Below are 20,396 nucleotides of genomic sequence, written 5' to 3' on the forward strand. Positions count from 1 at the left end.
GAGTCAACTTGAAGTCTTGATAGTCTTAGCCGCTTGGCAGGCGCCCATGGTTACGTTGGTTACGTCCGTGGATCCACGGATCCTGTCCAGCCCTTTTAGGTGCCGAGGTGAGATATTATTGATTTAGCCATTTACAAACAAAAAAATATATATTTTTGACAATATTTGGGATTCAACTGCCCCCAAATTAAAGTTGGCACACCCCGGTCTTTTGTCCATGCGGATGTTGACCACCCTGCTTAGTCTGCTTAGGCCGCAATGATCTGCCCCAGGGCTCTCAACGGCTTCAAATCCTTGAAGAATCAGCCTATAATTAATCCTTATATCGCTATGATCCCTTCCAAACTTTACAAACCCAGTGGATGCCAATCAATGAGAATCAGATCAATGAAAATGAATACAACATTCTCCGCACTCCGGACCGCCCTAAGACCGATATGGCCCCCTTCGGACCAAGCGGGATGGCGCCGAGAAGAGGAAATGATAACCCCCCCCTAAAGAAGAACGCACAACTCGAATGTGTTGCATTTGTTTCTCCGACCTCATTCCCTACGCCGTACGTTTGCACTTTGCACTTATTATCTTGACCATCCATACTCCATAGACGCGACATACTACCTAAGTAGGCCGATGGATCATATAACGGCCCCACCATCCGGATCCGAAGAATAGAGCTTAGAACGTGTGAGGTATTTTATTATTATTTTTAGCCGAGCTCGCTCTCGCTTCTCGATTTCTCTTTTGTGCAGCACAAATTGAAGGTTATCACACCGGCCTACTCCGTACTCCGGCCCCAGCCGCTAAAACCCGTCATTGGGAACTCGGGGAAAGATCATAACCGGGGGCCGACTGATATTATTTGCGACAAGGATTGTATCATTTGCATCCAATAGAAATGCAACCAGAAAAGATGGTAAATATGTTGTTCATGCAGATTTTATAAAATTCCAGTTGCAACGGCGATATGTGGTCATGGTTAATATATGCGTTTCAGCTATTCCACGCGTCAACTCACTTACACCGAATGTTCCCTCGAACTCTTTCAAAAAGTTTCTAGCCCGAACCATAAGCAAAAGTCAAAATATCCCAAAAGTTAGTTCTCACCGCAAACCAAAACTTTGTGAGCCATCCCATGTGGAAGAATGTGTTGAAACCTGCATGTGGGTGCGGTAGCGTGTCGCGTGGCCGGAGTTAGCGAATTGTTTCAGAATATCTCCCTGTTTTGTCTTGAGGCTGGGAGATGCGTGAGAAAAATCCAAAAAAGTTTTTTTTATTAATATTTACTACTTCGTATCTGGGAAAGACATGAAAACCTTCAAGCCTGATTTTTGATGCAATGTGGAGGATGACAATTACTATACACACACCGGTCCTATAGGAATTGTACCGCATGAACTGAGCTGTTCTGCACATTGCACCGTTTAATTGTGGATCGTAGCTATCCCATGTATCCTACGTCAGAGCCCGGGGAATAAGAGAAACCCGAACACAAGACTTGTTCCTTTTCTTGCCCTATAATAAGCCCAGATATAGGTGATCAGCACTGGATCATGCTCCGCACTCCGTACGGAGTAGATCGTAACTAATTCGTTCATCGCCCCCCCCCCCCCCCGGCCCCATTAACAATCCAATGACATAATCGGGGTTCAAGGTCAGATGTGTCAAGATGTCGAGAGGCGGAGGTGGAGGCAGAGGGGGGGGGGGTCAAGTGAGCGCGTTTGTGCTTGCTTTTTGTTGGCTTTTGCCCCCATGTGCCACGACGATCTTCGACTAGTTCGGGTTGGTTGCACTCAGTCAACCAATCTTGATTTTTGTACTCCGTCCTCCGTTGAAGGCGTAAAAAATGCAATATAAAATTCACTTGACCTAAAGTAACGGTTTGGCTGATATCATAATCAACTCGGAGATGCTCCATACGGAATACGGAGTTACGGAGTATCCCAAAGAAGCATAGGGAATTAGAAATCACATTGTGACGTTGGAAGATCGTATCAAGGATCAGCACGTTCCCTTAGGTTTCATCTCCACAACGGACGTAAGCACTGTATATGGATAATTTATAGGAACGAGACCAGATTGGACAATCCCCTGCCCTAGGATGTGCGATTTACGGAGTAGGTAGTAATTGATCTCAATAGCAAGATCCATGCCGATAGCCAAGCATGCGGATCCGAAAGCCCTGGGCCCGAAAACAAGCTCTCTCCACCTTCCTTCGATTTGTATCATATGGATCGACTTTCGAAATTCCAAGGTAGCTTTTAGCTTATAGTATTGTCTACTATCATACGCTACTATGCTCCGTCCTGCTTTATTCCGGTGGAGTCCCCGTTCCTCCCCCTCCCTTCGCCACACCCATGACTCGTGTATATAGATTGCTAGCCATCCATTAACAGACAACGATTGACCCACAGATTTTGGTTCCTCAAATCGGATGTAATTTCACATCCAGATGACGGCCTCCACAGTATTCCGTAATAGTACCTCGTATATCGTATACTGCTGTACAGTATGCAGCATAGCAGTGATGCCCTACAACATCCATGGTGTGTACAATTATAAATCATCTTGGGCTTTGGTTCTTGTTTATAGGGCATATTAAATGCCGCATATAACATACGTATACTCCGTACCAGCCATGGGCTCGGCAACTTCTAGCTCCGATGTGATGAGAATGTCTCCAACTTTATCAAATCTCCTCTTGTAACCATACTATAACCGTTTGGGTAGGTGGTCCCAATGTCCGTGTACTCAAGACTATATCCATGGGTGGAATCACAAGCTTATAAACACTTAACCAACACTGGCAGCTATGCCGATACTAGTGGTGCAATGCGTACATAGATGTAGTGGTTTCAACCATGGATTCTAAGTGTTGATACGCCCATCCGAGTGTATATTCTGCTATTACTATTCACCCGGGCAAATTGCAAGATATCAACAATGGAAATAGGTGGGACGAGCCTCGATCAGGGGAGGGGTAGCTCATTTATTCTTTATTAATTTACATTTAATCTCGAGGCAAAGTGTGTATAAGGTATCAAATTGGGAGTATTTACTCCGGATACTCCCGTACGCAGTACTCCACTCCGTAAGAACTTGTTGACTATGTATGTTGTAGAAATCTTGTGGATGTACCATATTATGCCTCATCATTTATAACCAGTCAATCTCCACTTATCACGAAGAACATCGGTGAAATCCGACACGAATCCAACATATGGAGTAGCAAATCCCTAAATGTTTGCCAGTGGCGTATGTCTAGAACCTGCAGCCACTATGTAACCATGTAGGATAATCTAAGTGTCCCCCTTTTTATTTCTACTTTTTCTTAATATCTGTGTTTCCCCCGTGGGATTGGTAGTTCTTTTTCTTTTTCGGCGATCAGCCGTAGAATGGGAGGGGTTGAAAATTATTGAGATTTAGGCGCTGTTGGATAATCCCCGATGGGATGGCAGAGACAGACACCACTCTACTCCATACTCTTGAAAACAAAACAAATTAAAAAAAAGAAAACATTGCATCCTGACACAATTGCATTTGCAGTGGCGCTCTTATTTGCTTTTTGCTTGACATTTCCCCTCCTGCGCTTTTAGGAAGGGCGCTTGATTTGTATTTCCTTAGCGCTCTCGTGCTCTCCATAGGTGCAGACGCACATACCAACGCAACGAAAGAAGTAAACATCTCGAAGTGGGGAAGTCCAGCTCCAGACTCTGCTATTTAATTTCCTTCTTCCCGAGGTCCCATCGAGATAATGTAATGATATGACTACATCCGCAAACCCCATTGCATCGAGCGATCCAGGAATAGATAAGTGACACAAAGGTGGAAAAAGCAGCGCATGCAAAGAGAAACAAAAAAAGGCCCCGGTGATTCATCCAATGAGCCACGCGAGTCGGAGCTAGACTCGTGTTCGTTGTATCTGGTCCAATATGGATGACTGTGGATGCGGGTGCGGGTGGCCTAGCGATTGATCATCGTTGGGCTCCGCAATTAAAGACGCCGGGGTCTGGTTGGCTCGGAAAGAATCCAGCGGCATGTTGCGTTGCATGTGCAGGCGTTGTTGATCTTCGACGTCCTGTCAAACAATATGAAAGGTGCGTACGGAGTGCATACAATGCAGTCATGGATTGGTATGGCGGCGGTGTAAGTTGGAATAAACCCGAAGAGGAAAAAGACATAATTCGAGTCTAAGATAGGTTTATACCGAGTACCTTACGAGCCGCGTAGACTGGATGGGTACTTGCTTGGCCTGCAGGGGCTTGTCGCATGGCCTTCGTCCCCGGAAGGATAGGTGCATTAGTTGCATTTGTTAAAGCCAACATGTGAACCGACGGTTTCCTCGCCCCTATGCGCTGTGCGAACGCCATTGCGGTTTCAACGGGCTCGATGCTAGTTCCAGGCCCTGCGGGGCATATCCAAATTTCGAGACATTGGAAGATTCTCCTATACCGGCGCAGCAGACGGATTGTTCATCCTGGGCCTTTCAGCCTCATGCATTGAGTTGGTCGACGCGCGTGGGCGCGACGGCAAGGACATCTTCTGTGCGGGTGGTGCAGGGGCTGCTTCGAGCTGCTTCCAGGGCTCTTCCTCGCCCTCGTCCTCATCGTCACTGGAAGACTCCTCGCCCCGGCGGCCGTGGCGTTGAGTCTCATCTCTGGACTTGCGTCTCTCGCGCAGCTGTTCCTTGTGTCGGGTATCTATTCAATTCAATTGTAAGTATTCCACTTCAAATGGGATTCCAAGATATATATAGCAGCGTGACTTACCTCTGATCTCCTGCGTCTTCACAGCATACAGCTGGATCTCCTCCTTGCTCAGAACTCTCAACACAATCACATAATCCGACCGCTCCTCGAACCGTTCATTGCCCGCTTCCAATGACTCCGGATTCACGAGCCGCCGGTCGATCTTCGTCCAGCGAGCTCCCGGCGGGATCCCCTGCTTATGAGCGTCTTTGAGGGGAGCGACCCCCTCCCTCACGGGATTGGGTTCCTCTGGGAATGCCGGGCGCGGAGGCTTGAGGATTCCTTTGGGAGGACCCTCGGGCTCCTTTGGAGCAGGCGGATCGACGGCAACAAGTCTTCTGGGGTCATCTTTGGCCATGTCAACCGGCGGCGATCGTCGCGGCTCAATTGCATGGCCATTCTCCAGCATGCGGTGGGAGCGAGAAGAGCGGTTTCCACGCGAGTGGTCTCGGTCTCGCCTGTGATGCGAGCGGTCTCGACTGCGGTCGCGGTCGCGGTCGCGGTCGCGGTCGCGGTCGCTTTCGGTGTCGGTGCTACTGTGTGTGCGACGTGCGGGCTCACGTCTGTAGTTTCGTAGGTCTTCGTCTGACGTGTCGGCGTCATCGCTGTGCGTCCGCCGCCTGGAGTGTCGCCGCGATCTACCGTGGCGACGGGCCTCGGCGGGGTCTAGGTAGGCTTGCTTGGTTCTTTCATCGGCTGGAACTGCTGCTACCAGCTCCCGCGATGGGGGCTGGACGGCATCGTGCTCATGCTCGCCGTGTGGGCGTCTGTGCTTTCGTCGCGACGGACGGTGGTGTTCGTAGTCCGACATGTCGGAGTATCCGCCTCCCAAGGCCGCTGTTCCAAGTCCCATAGTAGCAAGCGCGCCGTCATGTGGCTTGGGATGGTGGTCTTCTGGATAGTGGTGCTCCCGATCGTTCGCGTGGCGCGCTCTGTGGGCACGGCGGCGGCGACGCTCGTCGTGTCGGGAAGGGTAGTCACCATCAGATTCTTGAGGCACGGCGACCAGGGCTTGATCGTGGAATCCATCCTTCGATCTGTGCGGGTCCCGATGGTCATCCTTGCCATGCGTTGAGCTTCGCGGCCGTTCACGCCCGAGCTTGTCAAGGCCCCAGGATGTCGGGGGTGGGCCATGATGACGGTCTTTCCGCGCTGTCCACTGGGAGTTCTCTTCCACGCCAGTATTACTGAGCGGCCGATCGAGCGAGTATCTCGGTCCCCGATGGCGCGGCTTGACAGGGTAGTCTCGGTCGAATTGCTCACGGGCGTTGGTGTATGAATAGGCATCAAAGTCATCGATGTCGTCGCCTTTCCTCAGCCCGTCGTACGCTGGATAGCGTGGTGAACGAGGTGGCGGATGGACACGGTGTTGATGCGCACTGTAATCAATCCTGTGTCTGCCATCATTCCGTGGGTCAATATGGCCCGTGTCGCTTGCATAGTCGGTGCTGTGGATTCGGCGATGTGCGGGATGCCGAGGGGAAGCAGGGACTATATGATGGCCAGAATCTGTGGGAAGAGGGCTCGGGGTACGGCGATGGATTGAGTGGTGCACGGGCGAGAGATGCTGACGCGATGTGGAAGGTACAGCTAGACGCACTGGTGTCTCATAGTCCGCTGCCGTCGATGTGTTGCTTCTGTGCCTGGTGCGGGGCTGCACTGTGTATTCGGTGCGTTTTTTCGCGGATGCAGTCGGATCACGGACTCGATGGGAGGATATTTGGTGGGCTTCGAGTTTCGATGGTCGCCCTGAGCGGTACCCAAAAGCACTGGCATATCCAGTATCAGACGGGTAGTCGGCATAATCGTAGCGCCTTGGCGCATCATAAGGGTCGTAGGAAGAGTTTAGTTCTACCGTGCCGGTTGACGCTCTCATGGGATCAATCATGGAGTGTCGGCCTCGGCTGGGAGACAGATTTCGGTAGTGACTCGACATTTTGGGACGAGTAGATGCGATGGGTACAAATGATGATAACGCCTGACCGGTTGAATTCAGGTGTGACAGTCTGTTGTCCGGTCGGCTTCGGGAGATGAGTATTTAACAATCCGAGTCGGGCTATGTAGAAATGCCCAACCTGGTCGGTTGGCTCGGCGAAGATTCGGTACCAAGTCGAGGAAATTGGAGGGGCCTTGACACGAAGCCTGGAGCCCAATAGTTGCCCAACTCAACAAAGGGGATTCAGAAGTGTGTCAAAACGAAACGTGTGTGAACAATGACGCAAAAGTGGGTTGGGGTTGGACAAAAGGTTAGTAATACTGCCAAGGAATTTTCCCAGGGCTGAGTTATTCAAGTCAGAGTCAAGGAGAGTGGTGAACAACTCAGATGAAAGAGAACATTGAACACATAAACATTGAAGTAATAATAGAAATTGTATATAAATATGATTCCAGGGATCTAGAATGTGTGAACCTTTGGAACTCCCAAGTGTCAACCGTGGATGCCATGTGTTCCCGCCCTTTTAACTATGAAACTCCCTTGCTTCATATGCAAAACACTCCCCGACAGGCGGTCAAGAGGCTCTCTTTCATTTTTTTGTTTCGCCCGGGCAAATCCCGGAGACATGTGTGGGTTTAAAGGTTTGAGGATCCACTGGTGTTTGGTGTGATATCACTTGAGCCGCATTGTAAAGGGAAAAAAATTATAAGATATTTTGGTGAAATCTAGAGGGGGAAATCATGGGTATAAATCCCCTGGATTCTGCTTTTTTATACCTAACGTTTTCTCCCAACTTAATTAAGATTCAACCATAGAGGCTGTGCAATTGGGTGAATTGGCTCGATCTGTCCGTGGGAATGAGGTCATAGCTGCAATCACCCTAATATCTGTTCAGACGACTCTAAGGTGGCCTTGACTTCATTGAACATCCATTTTTAGGAAATTTGCTTATCGTTTTTGTCTTCAAGGTGGAAAGTAAGAAAAACAACAAGCTATTATTAACATATTTAAATTCATAATATCCAATTGGATTGTCTCGACAAAGTCCCAAAGAATCTCACTCAGATACTTCTTTCCAATCGGCTGGGACCGATGTAAAACGCAAGCCTAGGCTCAATAAGAGCACATGGTTCGTAGCCAGCAAAAAGTCATCACATAGAATGGTCCCCCTACGAAGTACGAACCTCATCTCACCCCTGACCACCACCTTGCCCGCACAAATATTATACACATACTGTACCACCCACAGGTGCATTTGTTCCCAGGAAGAGCGAGAAATACATGAATACTGTCTTGGCATATGTCATTCACAATGATCAAAGAAACCAACAAGAGCTACTGAACAAGGCGAACAGAGTGCACTTGGCAGGACGAATCCCCCATTCCGATTCACCCTCGCACCCGCGGGAAAGGCTTGAGCCAGACACCCCAACCGAGGCGCATACTCTACACAAGAACCCGCACGAGGCAAAGGCTCGGGCTACTACAACTAAACGCCCAACAACCCACCTGCTCTAGTACAGGATAGCCTCCACCCGGCCACCCAGTAATAGAAGCCTTACCTTCAATATGGATGGCCTGCCTCAGGTGGAAGGCGGGCAACACACCTACAACTCCCATCATAACCCGACCCCCTCTCGAACACGGTGTGTATCTAGTCACTAACGCCAGCACTAATGACTAGAGCTTCTGGGTCCCTTGTATCCCTGGGTCCCGCCGCAAAATACCATATCCCGGTGCCCGGGTCGTGGGTTGCTAGGCGCAGTGCTGGCTGAGCACGACCTGGGTCGCGGGTGAATATGACATGTCGGTATCAAAAAGACGGGTGTGCCGCCACGCCGTTTCTCTCGTTCTGGCTGGTTGATTTCGCTTTCCCTTCACCGCTGCTTAAGCACTTCCAGCTGCTGTTCGCTGTGTCTCTTTGCCCGCTGGGTATTCTACTCCCTAGGCATGGGGTTTCGACTTCGTGGTCATGGCTCTTTGGCTGTTGGAGTTGTGCCTTCACCTTGGGTTTCAACTGGGCTTCTATACCCGGGATTTCGGTGCTGGAATGGGAGCCCAGATCATGGACACCTGTGTATCGGCGCTGCGATATAAAGAGATTGTCGACCACGGCCGTTTTAAAGGTCTTCTCACAGTGCTTTATACAATCAAACTTTGAATCGGCTTGGTATAACTATATCTACAGTCCCAATTTTTCAGTCAACTCGTTTAAAAGCTTCAAGATCTGCCAAATCAAACTATATTTTCTACCAATCAGCTTATCCATTCAACGCTTCAAGTCACTATGTCTTCCTACACCATGTCCAACGCTATGTCCAACAACTTCTCGATTACCGAAACCGACAGCGAAGGACAGAATTCAACACCTCTTTTGCGTGTCTGGCACTTGACCCGGCCTAATGATTCCTCTTATGCCGATGCACTGAGCAACCCGCTGATGTATCGTGCGCAATCAACTCTGTCTCCATTCCCGGATGCCATATCCGTGCTCACGGCCACACCCGACTACCTGTCTACCGGCGCCCCAAGACTCGTGCCACAATGGTGGAGGTGCTGCGGATGCGCCAATTTGGTCAATCCCAGTCTAGCACCGGAGAAGAAATGTCCGATTTGCTCGCACTCTGAGTGCGGCAGTTGCAGCACAGAGACTGTCCCCTAGATTGGGATAGATTGTGCGGAGCTTGGTGTTATGTTTGAGTTTTGCTTACTTTTGTCTCTTTCCTTTCCTTTTTTCCTTTTTACCCTTTTCCTTTCTGTTCTTTTGTTGCTTTTTGGTCGTCATATTTCTTGTTTCTTTTTCTCTTTGATTGGTCATTCTTTGGTTTGTTGCCATGGAGCATTGTTGCATCTTAGCGTGTTGGGCGATATACTATAGACGATCGCCTCATGCTAATCCTGGATAACGTTCGGGCACAGTCCGATGATGCGCACGATCCGCCTGTCCAAATGGGAACCACAAGCATTGAGAGTGATATAAAAAGTATAGATAGGTAGTTATTTGTTTAGAATTGATAGATATCCCAGGATAATCTAGGATATATATATCCCATCTATTACATATAAAAGGTGCCGTATTATACCTGTAGACTTCATAGATGTTTTCTAAGTTTAAGATAGTAGTGATTGGATTTGTAAAGGCGATAAATGGTCGATTATGAATATCCATAGAGATTTGTTTTCTCTACACTGTCCTACCGGCAGGCAGGCCTACCTATGTGGGAGACCGGAAGATACATAAGTCAAATTTCAAGACATGCGAAGTTGCCTATGGGAAATATACTGCTAAGGTCATATAATTGGTACCGGAGGTCTCCGCTGGCATTAGCTTTATAGATCTTTGTCATATACTCTTGCAGTCTACTGGTTTTGCCTTGCTATGTTGAGATTCAAGGGGAGGGAACTCTCTTCCTCGGGTATCCCATGCTGCCTGCCTCCGTATATTGAGTTTTAAAAGCCAAGTGAATAATCAATATAATGCATGAATGATATCATTGGATTACAAACGACATATAAATATGGGTGGTAGAGAAATATTGACTAGAGGATCACCGGGTTAAACGCCCTGAACGTGTGGAATGCACCGGGAGAACATATTTTTGCCCGATCTCTTTCTTTAACTAGTTTGTCTGCCATCCAATGGCTCAAGTTTCTAGTATTAAAGGGTCAATGAGATGCCGACCTCGGGAGACCTGTACGTAATAGCGACGATATTCAGCCCTACGGTTGCCCGGCGCTTCAGCCTATCGGAATATAAACTAACACAGCCATAACAGGCCAATAGTGTATATAGTGGAGACACATTGCATTAATTAGCAAGGTATCCAAAACATGCACGAAGCACACCAAGCGCCCCGAACTAGTTATCGATCACTAGGAGATTTTTCCCGGTGGCTACGCCCCAAATGTGGGGATTGCGGAACAGTAGCCCCGTTCTCGGGCGGCGGGGCCAGTCCAGCCTCTAGGCGCAAGCGGGTCACCACGGGCCCCAGCGCAAAATGACTCTCCATGCTACTGTGGTCGGCACAAGGGCTCTTCTTAATCGGCAGCAGCCAATCGAAGACATTGTAACCCATGACCTGCTGGAGATTTTTGAATGGGCTGCCTAGGTCGAAGGGATTCTCGCCCGGCAGAGTGTGGAGGATGGCGAAGACGTGGCGTTCGCCTGTGGAGGGATTTGTTGTTTGCGGCTTGGTTGGAGACGACGGTCCTTGTAGTGGGTAAGAGACCATGCGGAATGTCGGGGCCCAGGGGGACTCGGCTGCCCAGAGTCGTTCGAGGAGGTACTCTGGGACACGGATGGCGAGGGTCCAGACGGCGGTGCGTCGGTTTAGGTTTTCGATTGTTGTGATGTTCAAAACGCCCATTTGAACTGAGCTCAGGGTCATTCCGGCGGTGAAGAAGGCGAAAAGGCCGCTCCTGGTGGCTTTTATCAGACCTGGTAAATTTCGTAGTATCCCGTGGGTGAGCACTTACAGTCCAATGCAGACATACCAGTGGGGGTTTACTCCTCCGGTCTGGTTAAAATGTTAGTGACAGGCTCACGTGAATTGGTAGGGTAGCTGGCTCGTGGAAGTCTCACCTCGCGTCGGATCTCCGCTGTGAAATAAGCAAAAACTATAAGAGTAAAGGTACAGAATATGCTAGTATAAGCAACGAATTGAATGAAGAATTTGAACGATGTCTCCGACACTACGCCTCCAACCCTGCATTCTGTCAGCTGGACACTGGGTTTGTGGTAAGGTCTTATTATCATACCAAGGACAAAAATGATCCATTTTGCGCACACAGCGACCTAACTCGCGGCAGTGGTGCGCCCTGTCTGTCTTGTACTGACAGCACGTACTGCACCACAGGGGCCGGCCGTCTGCCTGGCAGACGAAAACATCTTTTGTGTAGAAGCTCTCCAACCCAAGATCTGACTGAACTGCGGTGCCTACCGCAGTGGAGTTCGACCCTCTCTCCACATCCGCGTCTGCCTGGTCTGTCTTCTCCGGATCGGGTTTGCGTGTGCTTTTCTTCCAACAACGGCGGTTCGATTGCTTTGCGTTCTCGTCCTCTGCCACTTTTTGTTCACCGAGGGGAAGGTATCCTGTGTTCCATAGGACTTGATAATAAAGATGCAAATATGAAATGACCATGGGGATTAAAAGGACGTAATAGGTCGCGATGATCGCGGCGCCAGCGCCGACTCGGGGGCCTCGGTTATAGGAGGGTAATGGATGAATTAGATAGTCGACTTGATTTCACATCGTTAGTTTCCTGTTAAAGAAGCTCTGGACCAAATTCACGAAAAACTCACTGCATAATGGTTTCGTGACCGTGAAGGAAGCGTATATCACAGCGCCGAGTAACACAGGCGGAATGAGCCTGGATACAACGACGTTGACGCGCTTCTGCGCGGGAGACGCCATATATACGGAGTCAATACAGCAATATGAAATGCATGAATTAATGAATGCCCTCGGGGGGTTGCACGGACGGAGCGAGTCGTAGGGAAGTCGTTGAAACAAACAGTGCAAACCTGACGTAATCGGAGCTCCCTAGCCGGGGATGTTCCCAGGCGCCCGTGTCCCTGGGGTTCCAAGGTTCGTTCCCCATTCCCACGGATCGGGGCATCGGGAGAACCTTGAAACACCTATACATATCACCCTTCTCCAACGACCTCAGCTACTATGTCGACACGGGAAATGCGGGACCTACTATTACTCATTCGATAAATCTCAGCTGCGACCGTCAGATAGGGCCTAACGAGAAATGTCAGATCACCTCATGCTCTAATCTCTTTTTAGATCTTGACGGTATTACGGTTGTACTCGATAGAACTCGATAGAGTATCTAGAAAGGCACATGGCATGGAATTTCCACGGGTTCACGGGTGAGAATTCAAATTAGAAATCAGCCTTCGGGTTTCACAGCATCTCGTAATCTGTTATTTGTAAGAAGCACCAAAATAATATTCCAAACAACAATGATGAAACGGAATTTTTATTTTTCATCATCATATTCAGGTGTAAGAAACCAAAGCCTGGGTGACTTAGGCAACACTGGTCAAGGCGCGACACCTGACTCGATGACTCTTCATTTTGCTTTTCGAAGCAGCCGGTGCCTGGAAAACTAGGGAAGAGTGGAGTATATCGCACGCCTTGGAAACCAATTGATCGTGTTCATTTACCAAGGCATCAATCCCTAGCGGAATTCGAGTTTATGACGCTAGATGTAGACCGTTTGTTCGGGGCACCCGAGTCACCAGGACCCGTTGAGCGCCCATACATTCTCCCGGGTAAGCCAGCCCATTCGAGACGGTGTGAGGATTTGCTTAGCCCTGGAAAGTGGGACCGTTTTGACTCAAAACGCCTAGTCTTCAGAAATGAATCATAGATTCCTCACATTCTAGGCGCGACTATGGTGCCCTGGACAATGACAGGGCCCCGGACTACACTAAGCCACTCCCTTGGGCAACCCATCTCGGCGGGTGATGTGCAACTAAGGTCAACTTTCACCCATTGCCCCAATAACTGCCCGGGTAACAAATGGCCTTAACCCGATGTGGATCTGGCAAGGCAGCCTGGCCTGTTGACTGTTCTAGGAACGCTGCCTTGCGCTTCTGGTTCTATTACTTCTATTCTAATTTCTTCACGATATATAGCTTTCATGATCCCCCATGCTTAAATCTAATTCCATTCTCAAACTCAATCAACATCCAAGTATCAGTCCAGCCAGACCTTTCCAACTCTACAACTATAAAGACCTCGACTCTGCCTTCCATCAAACCATCCATCCTGTCTCTAATATCAATTCAATCCATCCAACCCATAACATCAATGGCGTCCTTGTGGTACTGCTGCGGCTGCAACTTCGGCCCTCACAACTCGTCTCTCTACGACGCCTGCATTCAGTGCGGACAACTCCGTTGCGCTCGCTGCGTCGACGAGAAGATCTCCGACAGCATGAGCGTTCACTCGCACTCCCACAACAGCAACCCAGTCTCCGCATACCCAACTGCCGTCCACATGCACTCACCTCGCACACCAACCTTGAAGACCACAGCCATGCCAATAATCGTACCAGAGCTCCCCGGTCTAGGGCCTCTACGACGGGCCGACTGCACAGGCATCTCGCCGGCATCACTACCTGGAACAAGGCACAACAGTGAGACTTACATGTACATCTGTTGCGCATGCGGAGATGGGCCTAAGATCTACAACCATCAGCCCCAGTGCGTGGCCTGCAACCACATGGCCTGCAGCAATTGCGATTATGTGAAGTGAGACTTTTTGAAACGCCGTCTTGCAGGTCGAGACAGGGTACTACGAATACAATGGTAAGTGACTCCGATGCTCACTCAGCATTTCGGTGGTTCATGAAGCTGACGGCTCGGCATAGTGATTCCGAACTCTACTGTTGCTTTTTTGGATGATTTTCTTTTTCCTTGTTTCTGGAATACTTCTATGCGAAGCGGGTCATGGGTCATGAGCATATATCCTGGTGTAATGCTTTTCTTTTTTTTGTTATTGTTAGACTAGAATTTTGTATACTTGCGGCTTCCTGATTTGGTTTAGCGCAATGCCGGGGCTGGAATCCCCGGGTCTGCCTTGGCCGCTTCATTTTCATTTTCTTTTTCAATCTCATTCTCATTTTGATATGTTTCTCTTTTTTTTTTGCTTAATATGGAATCAATATTATGGTTATTACAACGGAGTACTCTTTCTCTTTTAGATGCCAAGCAGTAGAGTCATCGTGATCTTCAGGGCATGCAGCAAACCCCCTGTACTACTGAGCCTCACGGGCAAGGCCTCGAGTTATCATGGTTGGTTGGAATAATTTGCGGCTCGGCCAAAAATGGACCCCGCTATGCTGAGTGATGCATGTACAACACCTGGGCAATGCAAGCCAAGATGAACTAGTCTGCTTCTCCTGTTCTTTTTACCGCTCCTTGGGCCTGGTATCTGCAGCAACAGCCCTATGGCCCATAGTGAAAGAAGCGGTCTTGGTACTCGGAAGCTAACACAAGCGATGTCCATTTTTCTTTGTTCTCCGCTTCTTTGGCCTTTCTTTTTACCTGTTTACCCTTAAGCCTTCACCTATTTACGGCTTATTTTCTTACTCTGGCATAGACTCAGCCCCCTATGGCATGTTCTATGATGTTATTCCCAGTTCCCCATATCCCGCTTCCCAACTATGTCATTGTCGTAGCCCCCACCTGGGCAGTTCCAGGACGTTGAGGCTGTGCTGGACTGTGCGCCCCAGGACAGGTTTTGCTTGGCTTTCCCCCACTATGGATGCGCTTGTCGTCCCATCCCCCTGGGACTCCCGTATATGCTGTGAATTCGCGTAGATGCAAGTTACTACCATAACCACAACTCATCCTGCCTACTAGCATTTTACTTGGCAGTTTCCTTGGTCTTTCAATTTTTGCCCGGTCGCTTATTTCACCCTCGGGCGCTGGGGCGCGGGATCTATCTCTAGCATGGCTATATGGCTACATGGACCTACGATGTACTCCATACACAATGTCAATACAAGAGGAGATACAGAACCGAGTGCGAGGAAGCCCCGGGCCAATCAGCAAGAATCTGTTAAATCCAAGACATCCAGTCCGCTGGTCTGCCTTGTCCTGACTCAACTCGTATAGATCTGTTCCTGGAATAGGAAAAATGTCATGGTTGCATTGCTTTGATTAAAAGAGTGAATATTAAAAAGATCAAACTCACCGTATACACTCTATTACTTTTACTATTATTATCTCTGAATCTCTAAATATTGAAACAGTCACACTAACCCTGGCCCCCAATCTCCCCGACCGGACTCTGCACGCTATACTTAGCATCCACCAGCCGCTCGAACCCACATATTCTTTCTTGTTCTTACTTTGTAAGGGAATAGGGTTTTCACTCGTTCTGGGTCTAGACTTGGTTTTTAGATTTGACATCTTTTCTTGCTGCATTTCTCAGCTCAGATGGTGCACGGCTGAGAATATGTATCTGACATATGTGGGTTTATGTGGGGTGTCTAGCTAAGCTCTTTGCAGATTGTCGAGAGTATATTTTTATATTTATTTTCAAGTTTGTTCTATTCTTTTGGCTATGCATGAATGAGTCAATGGTTTTAGCGTGTTTTCTAGATGAACATAGTTTATTTCGGAAGGATGGATTGACTCAGAGCTTATGCATAGTCAAGCCAATTGCGAGGTGATTGGTGCTTATTTCATTACTACTAAAGATACCAAAAGACCAACGGTTGGATAGAAAAAAAAAATACACATTGACTGATTGCTATGAATATGTTCTGCGAAAACCCGCCGAGATTCTAGTGGTACAACCGCACCATTTGGTGTGCAGATTAGCAGTAGCCAGAGCTCCCTCAGAGCCGAAACCGCCGAGACTGCCCAAGTTACGACCAGTAGCTGAGATGCAGACGCCCCAACACCGTTTTGTCGGGTCACTGGGCAATGAATGCCCCAGAGCCTAGATTCAACAAATAAAAAAGGAAAGAAAAGGTGGCTCCAAAGAGCACGAGGCCCCCAATTGCGCAGATCAAATGCAATTGGAATGTAGGGAAGAAAACGCCGAATTGGCTAATGATGCAGAGGAAAAGCCCGGTCATGAACGCGAGAGCCTTGAAAAGAGGCAGTGGCATGGGATATCGTATTGAAAGATGGATGGCGTCATGGCCATGGCGAGGGTTGTCTGAGTCCATGTGGTGTGATGATGTTTTTCCCCGCCATCGAAGGAACTTCGATGGTGGTGTTCACAAGACTGATGGAAGACAGCTCACCTGGAGAGGACTGAAAGGGTCCAATGAATGTGGGAGAATGTTACAGGGACAAGACACGCGACGGGTCTTGGAGGAAGCGCCTACGGTATGCGGCTATCTCAGAGGCCACAGTGTTGAAATCTTTCACCTTGTCACGCCGTAAGTCGTTGATGATCTCTTTCAGACCAGTGAGATATGTTTCTTTTTCTTCTTCAGTTTGACCCTCTCGGACAGAGCCCATCTGGACGAGAATCTTGTCGTCTGTCAAGGTTAACGGCTCTGTGGTCAGCATTCGAACAGGGTAAAAAAAAGAGAGGGCATATGAGTTGGAAGGAAAGGAAGCAGAGGCAGAGACGAAGGCAGTAGAGCAATAAACAGAAAGTAGAAACAGACTAGATAGTGCAATACGCCGGTGGGGGAGCTCGAGGACGAGGTGGGGTGTTGCACGTTGTTCATGTCGACGCACCGCTTAGAGTCATGTCCCGAAGATGCTGAAACTCGCAGGATCGGTCATTACAGACACCCCCGGCCAACTCATATGGACACATGTATTTCATGGAATCAATATTATGACTGTAAGTTAGCGAGCGGTAGCCACTCGGAACGTCTTCGGCATAATGCGGGTGGTAGCGATAAGCCTTGAAAGTTCGCAGTGGGCTGGTGTACGGCGTGAATCTTTGCTCCGAAATGGCAGACGATGCTTCAGTCTAGATAGGGGTTAGTATGGGGTAACCAGAAACTTCCTCTGAGAAGGGTAGTGTTCATACGCCAGGAGCGCCAACCTGCAAATCCGACCGAGGTAATGGGTCTGACACCTGAGGGGTGCTGGTTAGTTCTTCATCAGCTTGAGTCAAGTCAAATGATGGTGCCGAGACTGCGGGTTTTTTCTACGAGACCGGAAAGAGCTGGGCTGAATGGAGGAGGGCTGTAACTCGAGCCTTCAGACTGTGCATCAGCATCAGGCTCTGGGGGTTCATAACCGTCGGACTCCGCAGACTCTTCACGCTGAGACTGTTCGCTAAGGTGATGTTGAGAAACGTATTCGTCGGCAGAAGTTGCACTAGGATGGGTGATGGCAGAGGGCGAGCTGCGAGACGCAGATCGCTCTGAAGAGTCAATCTCCATGGGCTCTGAGAATGATGGCACAGTAGTAGGGTTGACATCGGCTTGCTCTGGCAAGGTAGCAGGTTCGTCCTCACTCTCACTGGACGAATCGGAACTATCACTGCTGCTGCTGTCATCAGATTCATGCATAGCTGACCCAGAAGAATCGGACTCGAATGAAGCCGATGTCTGTGCGGTGCTATCGATTACACCGTTTGCCACTTCGTCAGCATAGGCCTCCTCAAGCGGTTGTTGGGTGGCAGCGACTTCGGCTAGTGCATCTATTTGAGCAACAGGGGCAACCGGCATGAGCGTATCAGGGGCGGCCGACGTCGGTTTAGTCTTTGAAGAATCTGGGTAATGGTTAGTTGAAACGCAAGGTTCTCTCTCGAATTATACTCGAGAATGAACATGTCCCAGCAAGAGAGAGAGAGGGAAGAAATATCGAAATAACTTTACCTTCTTCAGAAGTAGCTGCGACCACACTGGATTGTCCGCCGGACGATGATGCCCCAGAGTCATCCAGGGTGCGAGGTGACTGGGTTCGGCTGGCAGCGAGCTTCGATTTCCTTCGTAGCTCCAGCTCCGCAATCTTGCGGCGCATAGCTTGAATTTCCATATCTTTAAGTCGAATGTCTCCTTGATCACTTAGACTAGAAGGGGCTTGTGGTGTAGCTGTCGAAGCCCGGGTGGCAGGAGGGTTTGATTGAATAGTAGGCTTGACGATGGTCGAGGTCACTATTGGGACTTGTTCCTGCTCTGGGCTTGAATCCAACTCCATGTTGTCGTCCTCATCATCGCCGTAGAGTGATTCATCGTCGCTGATTGCAATTATGAGTTTATCGGTAGGGTCGAACCGAGTCGCAGCAGGGTTGAAATGCTTCTTTGGAGGTGCAACTGGCTCATCGAAATCGGAAGCCCGAGGCCGCTTGCGTTGGGTTGCTCGAGACAACGGTGTTGAGTCAAGGTCGGTCACTTGTCCCGGATCAGAGGCAAGAGTTTCATGTGGCTCCTGCTCCAATCCAGCCATGAGAAGTCCCGGAAGCCCAGCAGAGCGACGAGATTCAGGTACAGGAGGTCGAAGAGGAAGCGGGTGTTGAATAGCTGGCGCCGGAGATTCTAACTGGATCGGCGGCAGATTTGCCTGGGCCAATTTCTGGGTCTTGAGCAACGTCTGTCTTTTGAGTTCTTCAATTCGCTGCCTTGCCAACTCCGTCTGGGCTTTTCTCTTCTCCTTTACGGAAGTTTCCTCTGGAACCGGAGGGGTTTCATCAACTGGTATCGTAGAGGGGGATTTCGCACTGCCAGTTGGTGAAGTCTCTTTGGATGTCGCCTTCGCAGCTTTCTCAGCTAACATCCGGGCGATAAGTTCCTTTCGCTCTAGAGGCTTGCCGGCTTTGGAAGGAGGGGCGGCGGATGGGGCAGAAGGTTGGGACACTGGCAAATCCGACTTCGTGGTGAGGTGCTTCTCCTTCGCTATCTTGGGCACCTCAGCTGGTTTGCTAGATCCTAGTCCCTTGCTAGCAACTGCAGCCGCGGCGGAGGCCTTCTCGGGAACTGGTGGACCTTGCCCAGATGATGTGGTGACCTTGATACCGACTTCTTCGTAAAGGCGTTTCAAGATCATAGGGTTGATACCCTCCGCGACCAGTTCATTGTAGCGGATATTATGGGGTGCCAAGCTAAGCAAAGCGCCCTGGGCTTGAATTCGTAGCTGTGCCACTGATTTCTGAGGTGGAGGGGCTGGGACAGTTGCAGGTGGGACCTGCCGCTGAGGCTGCATCGTATGGTGGACCATGCTCGCGTCTGCTGAGACAGACAAAGGAGGGTTGTATGCTGCATGTTATTAGTAAAATATAATCAAACATAGGGAAGCGTGGGAGTAATACGTGACCCACTACTCCTAGCGGACTGTGCGCTAGAAGATATGGTTTCTCCTTCTTCCAAGTCCAAGTAGTGGCGCGTAGGCTTACGCGTCGTCAGGTGTAGTGACCTTTCCTCCGATTCCTCACTAACTTCGCCTTCTTCACGGTGATTATCTGCCTGAACTGGGACGTCTTTGAGATGTACGGCTGGTGTTGATAGTTGGTGGGAGGCATGCCCGTTTATACCCTGATACGGCATGGGGGAATTTGAGGACCCTGTTGGCATGGGGGGGTAGCTCAACGGAGCAAACGGCATCGGAGGGAAAGGAGGTGGGAATTGTGAGGCGTCAAACTGGTTGAAGAAGGGAAACTGAGGCGGAACGAATGCTGAGTTTCCAGGACCATTTGAACCTGGGATTCGCGCATTTGCGTTGACGCTTGCCATGTTATAGTCGAAGGTCGGCCCAGGATTTGTCGCCGGTGGCTGATGGATTTGAGAGTAATCTGAGCTGACTGGGAAGTTCGGGGGAATCATCGAGGGGTATGCAGGAGGCCATTGCTGTGCATAGTTCGGATGGCCACCGTATGAGGGAGGTTGGTCAGACATGATGTTGTCGCAGAAATGAAAGAGATGTATTCTCTACGATTCTCAAAAGCGAAAGGTTGGCGTTGGAGAGAGGTTGCGATTTCAAAGACCAAATCTCATGATGTCTTGAAGGATTAAGCAGGTGGAGAGGCACTGGTAGGTCTTCGGGAAAAGGATGCGCAGAACTTCAATTTAGGAGTCGCTGTGAGGGGTGATAATGATCTGATAACGATATAGAAACAAGAAAGGGTTGTGCGACTGTGGATCTCGGCTTATAGAACGAAAAAGAGATGGATGAAGATGTTGAACTCGAGAAGAATCGAGATACGCGGTTGTCTCTAAGGTCTAAGCGCCTTCATTGACAAAAATGATCGAGTATCTCACGTGATATACGCACGGACCAA

The 20,396-nt window shown here is 49.3% G+C and overlaps 5 protein-coding genes across 5 annotated transcripts; 2 read left to right on the top strand and 3 right to left on the bottom strand.

Moving 5' to 3' along the window:
• Positions 1-4,443: 4,443 nt before the first annotated feature.
• Positions 4,444-6,681, bottom strand: N7471_007482 (uncharacterized protein; the record flags this gene model as incomplete). Its single annotated transcript, XM_057280201.1, has 2 exons — positions 4,444-4,697; positions 4,767-6,681. The coding sequence occupies 2 exons, from the start codon at positions 6,679-6,681 to the stop codon at positions 4,444-4,446; spliced, it is 2,169 nt and encodes a 722-aa protein (XP_057134461.1).
• A 2,287-nt stretch (positions 6,682-8,968) lies between these two features.
• N7471_007483 (uncharacterized protein) lies at positions 8,969-9,343 on the top strand (the record flags this gene model as incomplete). The annotated part of the gene is made up of 1 exon (XM_057280202.1): positions 8,969-9,343. The coding sequence occupies one exon, from the start codon at positions 8,969-8,971 to the stop codon at positions 9,341-9,343; it is 375 nt and encodes a 124-aa protein (XP_057134462.1).
• Positions 9,344-10,486: 1,143 nt separating this feature from the next.
• On the bottom strand, positions 10,487-12,138 carry N7471_007484 (DHHC family palmitoyltransferase). Its single transcript, XM_057280203.1, has 5 exons — positions 11,984-12,138; positions 11,440-11,920; positions 11,264-11,387; positions 11,158-11,198; positions 10,487-11,100 (listed from the first exon to the last, which is right to left on the bottom strand). Exons 1-5 carry the CDS (start codon positions 12,093-12,095, stop codon positions 10,545-10,547), a joined length of 1,314 nt encoding a protein of 437 aa, XP_057134463.1. The 5' UTR covers positions 12,096-12,138; the 3' UTR covers positions 10,487-10,544.
• A 1,367-nt stretch (positions 12,139-13,505) lies between these two features.
• Positions 13,506-13,952, top strand: N7471_007485 (uncharacterized protein; the record flags this gene model as incomplete). The annotated part of the gene is made up of 1 exon (XM_057280204.1): positions 13,506-13,952. The coding sequence occupies one exon, from the start codon at positions 13,506-13,508 to the stop codon at positions 13,950-13,952; it is 447 nt and encodes a 148-aa protein (XP_057134464.1).
• A 2,546-nt stretch (positions 13,953-16,498) lies between these two features.
• Positions 16,499-20,013, bottom strand: N7471_007486 (uncharacterized protein; the record flags this gene model as incomplete). The annotated part of the gene is made up of 6 exons (XM_057280205.1): positions 16,499-16,698; positions 16,904-17,144; positions 17,205-17,281; positions 17,334-17,894; positions 18,001-19,377; positions 19,440-20,013. The coding sequence occupies 6 exons, from the start codon at positions 20,011-20,013 to the stop codon at positions 16,499-16,501; spliced, it is 3,030 nt and encodes a 1,009-aa protein (XP_057134465.1).
• Positions 20,014-20,396: the final 383 nt, after the last annotated feature.

The sequence above is a fragment of the Penicillium samsonianum genome (genome assembly GCF_028829775.1).
Source record: "Penicillium samsonianum strain IBT 33392 chromosome Unknown utg000004l_segment0_segment0, whole genome shotgun sequence".
NCBI classification, from domain to species: Eukaryota; Fungi; Ascomycota; class Eurotiomycetes; order Eurotiales; family Aspergillaceae; genus Penicillium; species Penicillium samsonianum.